The sequence below is a fragment of the Platichthys flesus genome, chromosome 6 (assembly GCF_949316205.1).
Source record: "Platichthys flesus chromosome 6, fPlaFle2.1, whole genome shotgun sequence".
NCBI lineage: Eukaryota > Metazoa > Chordata > Actinopteri > Pleuronectiformes > Pleuronectidae > Platichthys > Platichthys flesus.
This window is the reverse complement of record NC_084950.1, coordinates 8,331,305-8,349,539: the sequence shown is the minus strand read 5'-3', so window position 1 is coordinate 8,349,539 and position 18,235 is coordinate 8,331,305. Positions and strand designations below refer to the sequence as shown.

Here is an 18,235-nt window from a genome sequence, read left to right as displayed (position 1 = left end):
AAAAATACAAAAAGGAAGCAGAATTTAGTTATGAATCAACATTTATTAGTTATATTTGTATATGTACACCAAAGGTACAACACTTGATATGTAGAAACAGATTTTTTTTGTGTATACCATAGACCGAGGAAAGTATTCATATTTTTTTTGTCTTTTTTTTACTCGATAGTGTATCTCCCCCCCCCCACACAAATGCTCTGCCTTTACATCAGAATTACAACAACTTTACAAAGAAGGAAGAAGGCCCTAGAAAAGTAAGATGAGGAAAGCATGTTGTAGGCAGGAGTGAGACGGGTTATCAGCAGTAGAAAAGGACAAGCTTGAAGATATACTGGCTCTTTGTCAAAACACTGTCGGTCAATATCTGTGTGTGATCGGTACCGTATCACTCAGGTGTCTGTGTGTGCATATAATGAATAGTTTCTGTTTTAGAAAGCGAACGAAAAGGCAAGCGCAGTAAAGGCAGATTATGGAGCTGAGATTTCTATCAGCCTCCATGATGTTGCGTCTCATATCAGTGGGTAAAATGTGTGAAGATGCGGCAGCTCGACACAGGATCTAACAGATCTAGATCTCTGCACGGGGTAAACAAGGACGCCTGAGACTAAAGCCAGTTTTCTCCACTGAAAAGACAAAATGCTTCAGATGAGTCACCTGAGGAATGTTGCTTTATACTGTAACAGGCGTCTGAATACATGATGTCTGTTCTCTCGCTCGAATCTGCGTCTATAGGTTGTGTTGGATTCCTCACTCTGCTCTACGTCCTGGGCTAAATTAGTTCCCTTTAATACGTCTCTCTTCTCTTCAGCCTTTATCAAAGTATAACTCCTTTCTAAATAACTCAAGATGGCCCCTACAGTCAAAGCTAAAACATCCCCTTGCTCTCTTTATTCCTCTCTCTCCTTCCAACTCTCTTTTCCCCTTTTCTTTTCTCGCCGTCAAGCAAACAGCGTTTGCGTGAGGATCACTGTTACTCTGGAAAACTCTGCACTGCCATTGAACAGAACAATTATATATTTATTTATGTACAATGAAAATGAATGCACACGGCTTATATCTTCATGGAACAAACATTCAAAACGCTTACATTAGATACAAAAAGAATGATATATATATTGGTGTGTGTGACAGGTCAGTAAAACAACTAGTTAAGAGCTATTAGAGAATAAAAAAAACAAGCAATTTATTAAACAGGTTTCCTCTCTATACATTTGTATCTAATCTAATTTTACTCAGGACATAGATGATATTTTTTTCTTTCTAGAGGATTACATGAAAAATGTCACGGCAATGAAACTATACTCCTACGAACCATTTCAACATCCCCCCAAGAGAAAACAAAAAGGAAAAAAAATCTGTTACCTACAATATATACACAAAGTGCAAGGAGGCACTTCAACATATCATGCTTTTAAGATAGTGGTGCAAAAAATAATCAACATTACTTCTTGTTTTTATTCATGCTTCAAAAACTGTGAGGCTGAACGTAACAGCGGTCCAACACTCAATCCCCGCGGGTGACACTATGGTCTGCATCGTCTCCTCGCTGGGGAGGTTTTTCTGTTCTCTATAATTATCATTTTTTTATCTCTTATTTTTTCCTGGAGATCACAAGGTCGAAAGGTCGGGCTCAAGGCCGTGTTAGGGTGTCAGTGCTGTGCTCTGCGGTGCGCTGATCGCAAATGTAAATGTTGTGACCTTCAGCGTTTGTATGTGTGTGTTTGGAAAAAAGAAATGTGTGTGTGTGTGTATGTGTGTCTGTGCATTCGTGTTTTGTGTATGTCTGCGCAGTGCACGGCAGAGTGTGCGCTTAAGTTGAATAACACCTCAGTCAGCTGTGATCAATAGAAAAGCAAAGTGAAAGGTGTCCTTTGAGAGGAGCCATGACAGGGTGCTGCGCTATGTGGGTTAAAAGTCTCCTTTAGTGTTACTGCGGGGGGGCTTGTTGTCTGCGTTTGTCTGAAGCGAACCCCCTCAAGGCGAGGTCACCGTTACGCACAAAGACAGGAGAGACGGACACCTATAAAATAAAAAATCAAATCCACGTCACAGGAGTCTCACCTCTCACTCACACAGGCTACAAAAAAGAGCCACTAGTCCAGCTTTGTTTTATGTTTTTTTTTATGTTTGCAGATTTCTTTACATAAGCCATGTGGTTGTATGAGAAGGAAATGTGTGATATTACCTGATAGTTGGCAACGTTCTGGCCTTATGTGTGTTACTGAGTGTGTCCATTGAACTGTCTTCTCGCCTGTATGGACACACAGCTGCAGCATGTAGGGTTTGTGGGAACAGTCTTGAGCTCTGGTGGCTGAATGGATTATTTCACTTTTTTTACGGTCTGGCTAAATGAGGAGTTGGAAACCTTCTCCAATTATCTGTGTGCCATATTTTTCTTCTATTTCCGATGGTTCACCCTTTATTCCCTGTCAGTCGTCAATAGTCTGTGCTTTCAATTTATTCAACACTGGATTTAGCTTGAAATCTGTGTGTGTGTGTGTGTGTGTGGTTATATTGTATGTGCTAGGGAAACGTCCCTTCCTGTCATTTTATAGCAATTATTCTTTTTCAACATGGAAGGCAAAGCTTTCCACGGATGTGCTGCTTGTGGCTTTTTTTCTTGAGGTGAAAAGCTCAAGTAGTGAGCCAGTAAACATTTGATCATTTGATTCCCTGTAAAAGAGTTAACATACAAGCCTGAGTGTCTTTTTCTCTCCCTTATTTCTCTTCTTCTTATTTTACTTGGAATGCGATCGGTGTTGCCTTAAAACGGTAATGTGCGTGACTTTGGATTTTATCGCTGACTGATAATCATCCTCATTGGCGTTTTGGATTCGTTTGTGCTCTGTTTGCTTCGTTTGTGCTCTTTACAAATCTTTGCTTTGTGCTTCGTTTTTTTCCCCCGATATGTCAATTACAGATTATCCTGATTTGCTCTCGTCATAATCACGTTGACCCTCATTTTATTGGCGTCACAATAGAGGAAGTCTTGTATAAAGGTCTGTATTTAGGGTTGTGCTTTTCTTTGCATTAAGTTGTTGAGGCTTCGCCGTTAAAAAGTGAAGCTGCCGCTGTTTGCGTCAGTCATGAAACTGAAGGGTGTGTTGTGTCATGGAGGCAGCTCGAAGGCCTCTGTGAGTTGATTGATTTTCTGCCTGTTTGGTCCCAATACTTGACTTGGTCATGTTTTCTTTCTTTCTCGGTCTCTCTCCACCACACACACACACTCACACACACAAACACGCACACGCACACACAAACAAGTGTTATATCTCTCAACAGGTGACTTAAAGAATAAAAAAGTCCCTTTTTCTTCACAGTAGGCTAAAAAGAAGGAAACAAAAAGGGAGATAAAAATGGGCTCTATAATAGTATTATTTGTGCTTTATAAGTGACTGTGCTTGTAAGTGTATGAGGCTCAGCATTGGTTTTCCTGTGTGTGTCACTACCTCCTGCCTGTTCATCAATTTGCTGCACTTCAGGAATTGTGGGTAATCTGGGGCAGTTACGTGATGGTCTTAAGATGAGAGACTGGGCTGGGAATGAAAAGCAGCGGCGTTCTGCCGGTACGTGAACCAGACAGGGATGCAAAGCGAGAAAGAAACTGCGTTGGACGCAACGATTAACGCTCTAACCTCTCGCCGTCCTGCATTAGAAGAATTAATCCCCAGTAAGAAACTCGGAAGATGATCTAAAGGCATCCCGTGTTCTACAGCCACTTCTTCTCTCACCTCGTCACGTAAAAACCAGGATGTATTGCTGAGAATAACATTTTTATTTCTCTTCCTTCCCTCCCCCCCAGTCTTGAAGTATGTTGTGCAAGTATCTGCTATAAAGGACAAAATTGTGCTCTAATAGGTAAAGTATACCTCTGTTATCCTTTTCACGGTTAAGTGAATTATAGTATTATATATCAGTCAGGTAGACAGTTACAAAAACCTTTAAAGGGACTAATGAAAAGAAAAGAGAAAAGAAAACTAAACTACATTTAAAAAACAAAACAATTAGTCGTTCTGTTCGTGTGACTTTTTTTTTTCATTCACTCATTTTTTTTTTACTATCAGCAGGTAGGAAAGCTTGTGGAGCCCAGGAGCAGGGGATCTCTGTGCTGCCATTATTCATGTTTCCATGGTTCCTCCTCAACAAGCGTGCACTCCGCAGCAGAGCCGTTAGTGGCTGAGGTTACCTGTAAGCAGTCAGCAGGGACATCTAAATAACCAATCCAAGGCACAGATGATCATAAAAAACACACACTTCATTTCTAGGTTAAATAAAAACTTTGATTTAGCTTCAGCCCAGGAATCTGATTGGTCGAAGGGCCTTGTACAGCTTGTAAACCGAATATAGCTAAAACCAAAGGTATGGTATCTAAAAATTACATTTTTACTAATCAACTGTGCTACATATGCCTGGTTTTAGATAATAAATGCTTTAAAATTCATATCGGTGTAAAGCCAGAATACCATTTAGGTATTAAAGTATATTACATTATGTTATTTTTTTAAAGTGTATTTGTCTTTTCTGAAATGTGTGCTGTATGTTACTCGGCAATTAAAACACAGCCTCTTACTTATTATAGCTACTTTGCAACATGCAAAATCATTGGAGCAGTATTGATCCCCGGTCAGACCACTAATGATCATGCGTTTGGTCCTAAGAGTTTCTGTTACTGACCTGGGATCAAACATTTATGACCAAAACCTCATCAGGCGTTAAACAAAAATACATGTGAATAAACTGAGAATGCAAAACAAAACATAATACAGACAACAGAGACTACAGGATGAATGCAATTGTTAGTTTTTTGCTAGTTTGCAAGCGTTCTACAGTGGAAGAAGCATCTTTGAAAAATGGTGTTAGAAATGTGAGTCGATCTATTTACAGGCTAAGAGAACAGAAACAGAAAAAAACAGTTACGGAATAGCAAGCCTTTGCGTTTATAGGTAATTGTCTGCTAATAGATGGAGACTCAGAGGGGGGGGCATAACTTTTTTTTTACTACGGACAGATTGCTGGTGTGACAGGATGCCAGGGTTGCTAGGCAACACCTTTCACCCTTTAATAAATGAATAGGCTCATCAGCGGAACCTTTCCTGCCAGTGTGTGCGTGTGTCAGTAAAGAACTACATTATTATAAATGCCTGTGATACATTCAGAGACTGAATTCAAACTGTGTTATGTTTTACATTGTGGGAGCTGCTTCACAGCTTTTCGATTTCTCAACACAGCTTTCACAATGAGCAAAAATAGATGGTGTCAAAATGCAAAAGCCCTGATGGGAAATGAGTCAGTGGCGGCGCGGTACATGTGTGTATGTAGGGAATATATGAACTGTTAATTAGCTGCAACACTTCTCCTCTCTGCATCTTAAATTCTACAGCAAAGGGACGACCCCTTTGGAAGCATTTCTGTTAAACAATTGAAATCCTCTTTGTTTCAGGAGAAACCTGAACCCTGGATGTTAAAAGGTAAAATAGAGGAAATGATTAGAAAAATGATATTCTATCAGGAGATATTTTGTTTTAGGAAACGGATGCAGTGTGAACTTTTGATTGATTGGGAAAGCTGCTAAATAATTCCTCAGGGTCATAATGAGGATTATCTGGTGCTGCCTTTTGAGCTAGAGCCAAACCCCACAGACTTATAGTCATCAGATTTCAGAGAGTTATCCCTCATTTGCATTCGCTTAAATTGACTCAGCTTTCGAATTGTTTGATTTTTGAAAAACCCTTTGGTAAAAGCGCTTTAATTTCTTAGACACATCCGATCGACACAAAAGCTGCTATTCCCGAGACAAGAAATAAATACATACACATGCATCTATTGTTCTCTCGCTTCACTTGTGGCATAAAACAACAGTGGGTGTATTTACACAATTATAGACAAAGATGCAATGAATAAAAACAAAGAAATCAAGCAAAGGTGAAGGGTGAGCATGCAACACCAGAGAAGGGGTTATATACAAGTCTCTATGTCCGTTAGCGTTAATTGTACCTTGCATTCATCTACTACGACAGAATTGTTAGCAGTAGTGGAAGCGGTTGTAGCGGTAGCGGTAAGGACGCACTGGTTGGAATTGTTTTCGTGGTGGTTCTTCATGTCATCGTAGTAAGACGGGGTCTTCGTCATCATTTCGATGTCGTCTGACTTAGCCGCGTTTGCGTCCAGCTCGTCAAGCTCTAACTTGGACAGGTGGTACACGATGCCTGCACCGTAGGAGTCACCAACCACGTTCACCGAGGTCCTGAATCGATCCCTGCAGGGAGAGGCATCGGGATATGTAGAGTAAATTAAACGAGCTGGGAGGAATTTGCAGATGCCAGAAAAAACACAAACCTATAACCTATTTGTAACCACAATACACATTGACTTGTCAAACTCACAGCAGCCAGTCAACAGCAACCAGCAGACTGATGTCTTCCGTTGGCAGGCCGACAGCAGTCAGGATCAGCAGCATAGTCACCAGGCCAGCACTGGGAATACTGGCTGCTCCTACACTGGCCAGGGTGGCTGTCAGACTGGAGGAAGACACAACAAATCAGCACTCAGTCACATTCTCTGATACACTGGAGATCCACATCTCTCCTCTTCACCCCAGTGCAACTCTTCAGGCGCAAATGAACGAGAAATGGCTTCACCTCATTATTACAATTGAAGACATGCACTCTCTGCGGTGCCTGTGTAACAAGCTGAAGAGCGCCAGAGTGGGTCCTCCATCGCAAATGAAGTGATATGAATGTGGGAGAGGGGATGTTTAATTTGAGGGTTCATAGACTGATGCACCATAAAAATGTCAGGCTTAAGGTCATCCATCCTTGACTCACTCTATTAGAAGAGTATTTGGGGAAGTTAGTTACATACACTCCAGACAAAGTAAGTGGTGTGTGGAGTTAAGAGGGTTTACTGAGCTGTATCCTCAGGCCTCCATTATAAACTGTTCAAAATGCATTATCTCTGTGCAATACAACACATTGCACATTGGAATATTATTCCTGATTGGTGAACTGTGCACTTCAGTCTTTTGTTTGTGCCACATTGACAGAGTCCATGTAAGAGACTGCGTGAATATAGCAAGGCTCATTCTGGAAACTGTTGGGTTTCTCTACAGTATTGTCTCAACCTTATTTTGTAAAGTTCCTTTAACATAAGCTATAATTTGGTACTATAAAAATTGAATTGAATTTAAGAATTTTCCAACCTTTCTGTAGAAATTGTATGCAGATCTAGAAGGACCCCCTGAGAGGGCATTCCCCCACTGAGTCTAACAACCTGTCCCACCATGTTAGGTAGTTTTTGCTTTACCTTGCTAACTAACACACAGACAAACCAACACCAAAGAAAACCTGGCCTCCTAGATGGAGTTAACTGATGTTCACATTTGTTAACTTCAATTCAACAGTGCAACCAAATCTCAAATAGTTTTAAGCACAAAGACAAACTCTCAAAAGTGTTTCCTGACCTGACAGTGACAATCTGGCCCGGGTCAAGGTAGATACCATTCATTTGGGCAATGAAGATGGCAGCCACAGCCTCGTACAGAGCAGTTCCATCCATGTTAATTGTGGCACCGACTGGGAGCACAAAACGAGTGACTCTTTTGTCAATACCCAAGTTCTCCTCCAGACAACGGAAGGTGACCGGCAGGGTTCCAGCACTGGAGGGGAAAGCAGAAGAGTGTAGGTTATACATTATATTGTAATTAATAATCATTAAGAAGGTTAAGTCCATCCAGGTGCTTACCTAGATGCTGTACCCAGAGCAGTGATCCAGGCCTGGAAGATACCCAGGAAGAAGGTGAAGGGGTTTTTCCTGACGATAAAGAAGTAGATGCTGGGCAGGAAGATTGCTCCATGAATGATGAGGCCGATGATTACAGTCACCATGTACATGCCCAGTTGCCTTCCCACCACCTCCAGATCCTTGATGGAGATGATCTTACCACAGATCAGACAGGCAATACCGAAGGGAGAGTACCTGATGAGATGTAAAAAGCTTTGGTTATTCCGATGAATTTAGCAGAGAACAAAAACAGTTTGTCAGGAAACTGTCAAATTCTGCATTAAATTTCACATAAAAGTTTGCAATGACTTAAATTTGGTATAAACAGTTATTTCTGTCTCAAAATAACCAAATGAGTTTAAAAATGAGTCAATGAGATTCTTAAGTGATACAAACCACATGATCAGGATGACAAGTTTCATCACAATCTCATTGAGGATGCTGAAGAATTCAAGCATGAGTCTGGCCTTCTCTCCCATCTTGCCCATGCAGATGCCAAATGCAATAAAGAAACCAATCAGACCTGTGACAGAAAACCATAAATATATCCTTTAGCTTGAATACCAGTTTGTGTGTGTGTGTAGCATGAAGGAACCCTTATCGATAGGTAAGACTAATTTATGCTCAACGCTTGGTACATATACGGAAACAGACATAGCCTCTTTTCTGTATTTTGTCTGTATTTGTGCACGTCTTTTGAAAGCTTATGGATATGGACAAAATGGAGCAGCACCATCCGAAATCGCTGCAGTGTCGCCAATAGTTCAAGCTAAACAACGATAGGACACGAGGAAGAAATTTCGATGGTGTAAATTGGACGCATCTTTTTTCATGTGTTATGGCAGCATAAATGAGCTTTGACATTTACAACTCAAGATCATCAGATTTATTCAACGGTTTGCTTTCGTCAAATTGTGGAGGTGTAGTAATGAAAGTGTAATAACACTTTCAGTTGTAACTAGGATAGCGAAATTGCTCCAGGGATGGGAACGTCTTACCATAACCATAAAAATGATAGTGAACATGCTTAATGTGGTGCCTACTTAGCTTAAGCATGTTAGCATTGCCACTGTGAGAATGTTAGCATGCTGTACATCCTCACACAGCAGCTAGCATTGCTGTTAATCTTAACGGTGGTAATCATCTTGTGAGCTTTTGAACGTGGAAAAAGGAAATGGGGTCACACACCCAGAACATTCATGCCACTTTTGAACTGCAGGGTCTTCTGGATGAGGATCTCAGGCTCCCTGGTGATGTTGGCCACCAGTCCCTCCATGGTGGTGGCGTTGAGGTTCTCCTCAATTATTATCTCCGTCTTCTTTGTGACCGTCGCGACCTGAGGTTACAAAGGAAGATATATTAGTGTGGAGCTTATTGACTGACACTGGGCCCATTATGCTATCAAATGACACTCAACTGACAATCTTTGAGTTCCAGACTCACTGGTTATCCTCTATGATTTAATGTGTGTAGGAATTTATGTGTTGATAAATCCTCTGCTAGGCTATAAAGACAGGCCCACGCTTCCCAATTTCCAGACATGCAATTGTTCATCATCTGGTCCTCCATTACCTGTTGGAAACAAGCCTGCACCAGGTTCTCTGGGAACAGGTTCCTGATAAGATCAAAGAAGGCATCCAAGCTGGAGACATCATCATTCTTCTCGCCCTGGCCCAGATTCTCCTTCAGTTTGGGATTGCCAGGGTGGATGAGCAACACCAGGATGACTCCCAGGACAGCGGCGATAATGGTGGTGGACATGTAGTAGACCATTGCTCTGGTGCCCAGGCGACCGCTGGATTTTGCGTCCAAACCGGCCAGACCTGCAGCCATAACAAGTGTCATTGTGTTTACCTCATATTTGCTTGGGGAGATTACATGGAAATGTGAACTCAATACTGTGTTGCATGAGGGCTGAATGAAACTGACATCAGAAGATTGCTTAACGGTGTTCGATCATGAGCGCGATTCTTTCATTATTTTTAAGATTAAAAACAATCGCTAAAGTTGAATCTTGAAATAATGTGATTACCTGTGATTAAACTGGAGATGATAAGTGGCAGGATCAACATCTTCAGCATCCTCATCAGGATGTCTCCGGGAAAGGCGATCACCATGATGATATCTGGGTGAATCGGGGAGGCCACACGCAGCAAACACCCTGATACAGCTCCCAAGATCACACCTGAAGTGTGTTAGAGAGTGAAAGAAGAGCAGAAGAGCATCAGTTATCAAGTCAGACAGAGAAGTGATTAATTTCCTTCAAAGCCATTCCCATGGGTGTATTCACCTCTATTGAGAGGAGCTATGATCGACAATTTTGTCCTTAAAATGGCCTCAATAATTGGCCCCTGCCTTATCGATGGAGTTGTTTGGAGCTGTTCAAGAGGCTGTCTGCTGCTTGCCTAGCGAGGACAGTTGAAGAGATAAAATGGAAACCTGCTGATTGAGATCAGATGGATTGAGATCAGATCTCTTGGCAGCAGCAGGGCAGAGTCAGCATGTCGGATTCTCTGGTGAAGCATCTGTAATGTCTGCAAACCTAAGACGTTTTCGAGGATTGTGGCTGGGAAGGTGAAAAAGACTAATACTATCTCTCAGTAAAGGAGAGAAATAGAGTTGACCCTAATCCCAGGCTCACTTTGTGCCTCACTGGGAGGCACAAAGTCCTAACCTGTCCTAACCTGTTCCCTGGCTTCCATATACTCTCTACAAGCCTGAAAATGTTAAAAGTTCAACCCCTCTCTCACCAAGCCTCTTTTTACCCTTGAAATATTGTATGTCGCTTCCAGCCAACAACTTATTCTCTGCCCCGTAGTAAAGATGACCTCTGTGTCCTCTCACCTCCCTGCAGCCCTACCCACCAGTTCCCAGAAGTTGGCCTCCGACAAATCCCCAGCATCAACACCCCCTCACCCCCCAGGGCTGCACTTCCTCTGCTACCCCACCACTGCCAAAGATCCTACAGCCCAAGACATTATTTAACAACAAACCCTTGGAATCAAAAGCCCTCCGGCCTTCTTTAGAAAAAAATCGTAAGCTGTCCTCTGGGATTCAATCTAACCTCCAGTCTAGCAGCATCCTGTGGATACTGCACACCCAACGGTTTTGGATGGCACTTGATTTCCTGTGCCTTCCCTTTGGCCAATTTGCAAGCTCCCATTCAGGCTCCTATCTGCCAAGTGACAGATGATCAATGATCATACTGGCTCACTTGCTTTGCTATATTCCTGCCAAGTGGGGTGAGATGTACACATGCACACAAACTCACAAGCACCACACAGATAGAGAGACACACATATTGCTGAACGATCTATATATACACACACACACAGGCAGCACATCAATATCGCTTACCCTTATAAAAGATTGTGAAGAGACCCCATAGGTGTCAGACACAACAAAGTGTAAATGATGTGCTGGCTAAACACAAATCTGATTTAAGGCCTTTAACCACAAATTGCATCATTACTTTCGTGCCCTTTCCTCTTTTCATTATATCTTTTTCATTAAATCTCCCCCCTGTGGTGCAGTGAGTCACTGCTATAATCACGGCATTTTTCATGCACCACTGTTTTCGGTGACCAGCGCCTCAGAGAGCTGTCGACAGCAACAGGTGGCACGGAGCGGAGGAAGGTCAGGACACCGAGTCATCTCTCTGTCTGGTACACTGAGCAAGCACAGATGGCCTCTCCTTCTCATTCTACCAGCAAGCTACATAATCAAGCTTTTATTTAACAGAACACTGATCTCAGCTGTGGTGCCCTGGGAATTTTTTAGAAAGAAAGAATGAAAGTTTTGACAGCGACCAGGCAACTTACCGAGGACGGTGAGTGTGAGCAGCAGGTTTGAAAACAGCTTGGAGCACATTCTGGCACATTTGGACTGAGGCCGGGCCTCAATGGGCTCCAGGTGACTCTCGTGCATCCTCACCTCCACTTGTTTAGGCATACTGTTGGCACTGTGACACACAGAAGGAAACAAATTAGTAAATGCACAACTTTCTTCAACACACACAGCATTATCATTCAGTTTACAGTTTACATCACATGGTCACGTTCAGTCATATGTGGTCACAGTGAAAATAAGGGAAGCATTATGTAAAGAAGAACACCATAAAACAGATATCAGTTATTACTCTGCATGTGTAAAATACCTGAAAACCATAAATGAAAACGAATATTGAGATTTCAAATGTGTTATCAAGCTGTCTGTCCAACACTGTTCATGGCCACAACAACAGACAGAGGACGACAACAAACTGCTGCTATAAAACTACTGTCGAGTTGAGAACAGATTCGGTTTTTCTCTGTAGTACCAAAGTATTATTATGAACTGATTTTAAGGGATTCTAGAAAGAAGCATGACAACATTATGTAATGTTCCTGATTGTAATAACTTTCTGGAATATTTCACCATCCATAAAGTAATATATAATTAAATGTATAATAATTACATACATTAACGTTATTATAAAGCAGCATTATAGAACAGCGTACAGATCCACAGATCGCACTGAAAAAACCCACAAGTTTTAGACTCACAGAAATCTAGCAAACATCGAGCATTTATGTAATGTTTTTAATTAATAACAACACGAGGCGCAGACAAACACTTTCAAAATTCCCTGGTGGAATGCCTTTGGGTATTAATTTAAGACAGCAATGAAAAAGAGAAACAGATGGAGAGTAAGAAAAAAAGGAAAATGCCAACTTCACAGAACAAGCACTTCACAAATTACAGCGAGGAGGAGCAGACACATTGCCTGTGAAACACTCTCCTATGCATCCTCTCAGATATAATGGTGAAAGAGTTCATTTAGAATCACACAAAAACCTAAAATTCAATTGTAGGAGAGAAAGGAAGAGAAGAGGCGATAGATCCATTGTCTCCTTGAGAAGTTGGAGGAACAATTTATCAAACTGCGCGACTTGCTTTGACACATATTTTGTGTGTAAGAAATGGGAAATGTCTCTGTGTTGCTATTCATCCTCATAACCCCACAAAGGAAAAAAGTTCCTTTGGGGTGGATTTCAAAGAGAAGCAAAGAAGAAATAAAGTGAGTCTGACCTCTCACCTCACCCCTGGGGTTCATGGCCTAAACTTCCTAAAGGAGAAGCCACAATGGTGAAGTTAATTATCATTGTTTGCGCACCCTCCCCCTATAGTCCACTAGGAAGTCAGAACACTTCATAGATATTAATCAAGTCGCCTGTCAGGGTTTCCTTTTCTCCTCATGCTGAGACTAGATTAAAGAAAAGACAAATCAATAGACTTCAGTGGGAGAACTTCCTTTCGACCGTAGGTTCTTCATTGTGTTATTGTTGCAGAGTAAGTAGGCACTAATAATTCCACATGAGCACGCAGACACACGGAATCACACACTCGAAGACGCACCTCCCCCGGCTTTGTGTATCGCTGCGTTGTGCGCTTGGCTATGGAAAACCACCTGGTCGGCTTCCAGGCGCACAGATGGATGTGTCCCATCTTATCTTATTCATTTCAAAGTGAGGTGGGAAAAACAGAATGCATGCAAACAGCAGGGAAACAGTCGCCGCCATCACACTCTACCTCTGTGCTATTCATACTCCTGACAGGGGCGGGGGGGAGGGGGACAGAGAAAGCTGGATGAATGAGTAAAACCCCCAGAAATAAAACGATGAAATATTGTGCATTCAAGTGAGATCTCATTCCAGGAGACTGATGATGACAGCCGTTAATTGAATTTCACCCCCTTTTCTCTCCCTTTTTCATTATTTTTAGCACGAAGAAAGAGAGCGGAAGCATATGTTGGACGTCACAGAGGTCGGATATTATTCTGTCATGATCCTCTCGTTAGCCATTCTCCCACCAAGTGGAGAGTGGAGACAGATGAGAGTGGGCCTGTGCAACCCAATGATCGATGATTATGAGAATATACAGCAGAATAATAAACTCCTGCAGAGAGGTGCTATTTCATACCAGTAGATGAAAAGGTTTGCTTATTTTATAGCATGATTATATGGAAAATTCCCCTTGCAGGTTTTTTTTTATTTAAACTTTCATTAACACGGCATGAGATTAGAATTCATTATCTCGGCTCTCAAGAAGCATTCTGGGAAATTGAATTTTTTTCTGCCTCCAATTAAATGGATTTGAGCTGCTTCTGTTGGAAACTGGAAACAAAAGCCTTCACTGCGACGTAGAAAGTCTCCCATGAAGGGACTATAATTGATTTTGACAAAATTGTCCAGCAAACTTCATGATTCAAAAGTCATCACACACACACACAGTTTCTTCTCCTCTGTCTCTAATTGGATCATTTAAGAAATTGGTTAATCTCGGCCGAGGGCTTAATCAGATAAATTTCATTACAGGACCGCGAAAGCCATAGTGTGAATGGATTGCATAGTACTTACTTCATTTCTGGTGGAGTTGAGGTACGTGCTACATTAACTATAGGATCAAAACTCCAGGCTTTGGTTTTAAAGAGGGAATCAGGACAAGAAACTGTTAGCGGGATCACAACTACTCCATCCCATCCAAAAAAAAAGAGAGGTGCTTCCAGATGTCAGAGGATAAGGTCCCTGGTAGAGCCGGCGGCAGGAAGCACCAGAGCTCTGCTGACAGCTAGAGGCTCTCAGCTGTCCAAGCAGCTGTCCAAGCAGCATCCAGAGAGGAGCGAGTCAACACAGCCCAGACGACGCACCCAGTCACAGCCGCGCCAACCTGAGTTGCCCCTTCCTGATGTCTGCAACATCCCCCACCCCCCTTAGCCTCCAACCCCCTGACTCCATCCCCACCACCATCGGCCACAGCCAGCTAAGCCACACACCAAGACACACAGCATGCACACACACATCAAACAGACCTAGGGAGTTAATATAAATACCTACAAAAGAAAAAGTGGAAGGGAGGAGTTAATATTCGGAGCTTAACAGTCAAATCCATCAGGGATCCTCCATTCCCTGGACCCTGTAATCCCCCCAGAGAGCACGGCCGCAGACTCATCCCAGCCACGAGGGATGGCAAGGGTACGGCCGGGCAGCTGGGATGAGCCTGATGATGCCTGCTAATGGCACAGTGCTATGCTTTGTATGTAGCCCTTTTGCTGAGAAGGGAATAAACGACAAAGGAATGACGGAAGGGAAGATTTAATATTCAGAATGTTGTGGTTTTGGGGCTTTGGGGTCAATTCTGATGGACAGCAGGGAGAGGTTAATGTTTACTGCTGCCTGTTGTTAAGCTGCAACACAATATTATATCACAGCAGGATGCCACACAAAACCAATCATCAATATTTTGATTCAAAGGCACAGTAAATATCGGGTTTATACAGAGCCAGTGGCCTCATGGATCATTTGTTATCACGAGCAGACAGACTCAAAAAGGATGTCTTTTGACGATACTGTCAAAACGCATTCAAGCCACATGGTCTCCAACTTATAGATTCACATATCCCCGCGACTCAATACGACTCCAGAGCTCTGAAGTCCGAAGCATAAATGGCCAACGTGATTCATCCGAGGATGGTGTCACACTGATTTCTCTCTGGTCTCCCAGCAGCATGGGACTTCACATCTTATTGAGCAGTATCACATTATTCTAATTAGGGAAATGTGTTGGAAAGCTATTTCCTCGTCAGACAAATGACCGGCTGCACAACAAAAGCCAGAGGAATGCCATCTCTGTCGGCTCAGGTTGTGTCATGAGAAATCACTCATCCTAAGTCCCTTGACATGTCATACTCATTCAAAGGGCTCTCTCGGGGTAAGGGGAGCATTTTTCGGGGATGAGAGCGAGGGACCAAGACAGAGAAGAAGAGGTTACAGGGGAGGGGGGCTTTGAGAGGGACACTAGGGGGAAAAGGGGTACTGGGGTCACACCAGCACCTCTCAGCCAAAAGAGGGGCCTGTGAGGGGAAGGCCGAGGCAGCCATCCCTGCTCTTGGCTGGTACCATGTGAAGCTCTCTGCTTCCTCTCTCTTCCTTCTGAGGGGCTTTGTTTCACACGCAAACAGTGGCAGTGGCCCCAACTCGCCCGGCCAAGCGCTGCATCCAAACTGGCAGGGGTGAGAAAGGAAAGGAGGGGGGTTTGAATGGGAGGGGGGGGGGGTATTTGGGTATAGCGTGGGGAGGGAGGTCAGTGGGCATGTCCAGAATGCCAGTTCTATTGGGGCACTGATGTCATGCCTGTGCCCACCGTGGGAGAGCAGCGGAGGGAGCAAGGCGCCCCTTTCCCCCCCGCCCTCACCCTCCACAGTCTCTTTTTCCAGGATGAATGAATCTTTCACAAGCGGTACCCATTGTGTCCCATAATCGACAGCGATTATCCTGATTTTATGCTGCCTTCCCAGTGCGAGGAGGTTCCCCGAGTGCTGGCATTGAGGGCCAACGCCATGCAGCCAGGACCACGAGAGGTTGTCCTAGCAACACTCTGTGGCTTAGTTAGAGGAGGATGGGGGGGGGGGGGGGGGAGAGGAAGCTGTTGCCACACACACACATCCCGCACACACAACACAATAAGATGGGAGGCAGCTTGATAGATTAGCAGCTAATATCGTTGCGTCACCAGAGTGAATTTCATACAGCCACAAAGTTGTGAGGCATTGAAACGCTTCTTTAGCATCTACATAAATTATGACAATCAATGCCACTCTACCAACCTCAACGTGAGCTTGTATAATAATTTACACGTTTGTGTTGGAGACCACTGGTGTGATTATACTTGTCTAATTCAATATATGTTGATCCTTGCGATCGCACACGGGGGGGATGTAAATGCGGACACCAGTTTCCCACTGGTCTCTCAAGGGGCCCGATGCCCGTTCTCATGACTGGTGCATCACAGTATACTGTGAGGTAAAGACAACTGGAGCCGGGCCAGACTCCGGATATATCTGGCCCCTGTGGGCCTCACAGCCACTTGCCATGCAGTGGGAAGAAACGGGCTCACACATCGTTGCTGCCTAGGAGCTGTGAAAAAACACCCCTCCACCCACCCCCGCCCACCCCTCTCTCTCCCTCTCTACTTCCCCCAAATGAAGCTCTTAGCAAACACTTCAGGTTGTGCCATGCATAGGAAGTGGGAGATAAATTCCAGCATCAGAAGAAAGGGACGCATTGTCACTCCACGCCTCTCACTTATATATCCCTGGATGGTCGTTGGGATGAATGCATTCAGTGATAGATGAGAGAGATGTGTGGACTATCATGCAAATCTGGTTCAACTCCATCAGCCTTGTAACCGTATGTTCTTCAATGGAGGAAGACCCTCTTAGAAACAGTATCTCTTTTATGAGGAGGGACCAGTGAGAAACAAACTTTCCCATCAGGTGGAATCTGCCTCAACCCTCAACCCCGACTACAAGGAATGAATCAACACTGCGATGGCCCCACATTCCCAGGGTTTCTCTAACAGGCGCCCCCCCAAATTAAATTAATCTGCCAAGGTCTCGGGGGGTTAATGGAGATATTATTGCTCAATGATTGAAAAACATGTTTCATTATCAGCCTCTGCTCTGCACATGAATCAATTTAATATGTCTGCATTTATCCATTCATCTCAGGCATGCAGGTCCATTTACTCCAGAGCCCACCGCGCATTTGGTTCCTATCAGCTACAGCAGAGAAAATATCTGTAACAGGAGCGCAGCCTTTTTTGTTTCATGTAAGAGAAGTGACCCAACACAAACACAGGAGAGTCACTCAGCGGTGCAACTGGATTCCAAGTGAACCCTGGAGTGAGAATACATTTGGACCAACGACTGGGGTGGGAGGAGCTAAATGACCTGCGCAATGAATGATGCTGATTTCTGCTGATATTCTCGAAAGTCAATTCCACATTCCCACTCACCATTCCTACACATTTACAGTCTAATGCCACAACGTTACTGCTGCATAGATCAGATTGTTGCCACAGTGGAGCATAAACAAATCAGACATCAAGTTATTAGAGCGTGTAATCAGTAATATATTGTTGAAGCTTTATTAATTTGTGGTGATAGAAAGCACTTTGCAGTATAATTATGTCTGCAGAATGAAGTCATTTACAGTCATCAACAATTACAACAAGAATCAATTAGGAGGAAAGAATGTATAAACTGTTTACACTGAGAGGAATTCATTCTCATTTTATTGTCTTTTGTCTCTTTAGGTTTTCCTATAACAGCAGCTAAGGTTTTTTTCATGTATTGCTAATATGATCTACAAAAAGTCCAAACAACATTTTTTTCTCTTCAGCTTCATCTCTTTCAGGGGCAAGTAAACAAATTCTTCGTTTTTTTGGGATCATCTGCAGTATTGCAATATCACATGTTATAAGGGTTTGGTAACTATTTCAAAGTCAAAACTGTTCCAACATATACAAAGGATCTCAAAGATCCCTTGGGAAACTCTATGAATCATCAGAACAGGGCGGAAACAACAACAATGTCCTGAACACTAAAACAAACCAGAGATTAAGTTTAGGCTCAGAT

At 43.1% G+C, this 18,235-nt stretch overlaps 1 protein-coding gene across 3 annotated transcripts in view; it reads right to left on the bottom strand.

Annotated features, from left to right (window-relative positions):
- Positions 1–23: 23 nt before the first annotated feature.
- Positions 24–18,235, bottom strand: part of LOC133955557 (excitatory amino acid transporter 2-like) — a 29,203-nt gene continuing 10,991 nt past the window's right edge. The window contains exons 1-11 of one of the 3 annotated variants that reach the window (XM_062390451.1): positions 14,178–14,428; positions 11,601–11,740; positions 9,812–9,964; positions 9,352–9,602; positions 8,968–9,115; positions 8,176–8,302; positions 7,741–7,974; positions 7,460–7,654; positions 6,384–6,518; positions 5,995–6,256; positions 24–4,186 (exon numbers count right to left, since the gene is read on the bottom strand). In XM_062390451.1, the coding sequence (XP_062246435.1) occupies positions 4,115–4,186; positions 5,995–6,256; positions 6,384–6,518; positions 7,460–7,654; positions 7,741–7,974; positions 8,176–8,302; positions 8,968–9,115; positions 9,352–9,602; positions 9,812–9,964; positions 11,601–11,740; positions 14,178–14,182 (1,722 nt within the window). In that variant the 5' untranslated portion in view covers positions 14,183–14,428 and the 3' untranslated portion in view covers positions 24–4,114. Of the gene's footprint in view, positions 4,187–5,994; positions 6,257–6,383; positions 6,519–7,459; positions 7,655–7,740; positions 7,975–8,175; positions 8,303–8,967; positions 9,116–9,351; positions 9,603–9,811; positions 9,965–11,600; positions 11,741–14,177; positions 14,429–18,235 lie in introns of those variants that run through there. The other 2 variants (XM_062390453.1, XM_062390452.1) reach the window with 2 other exon arrangements.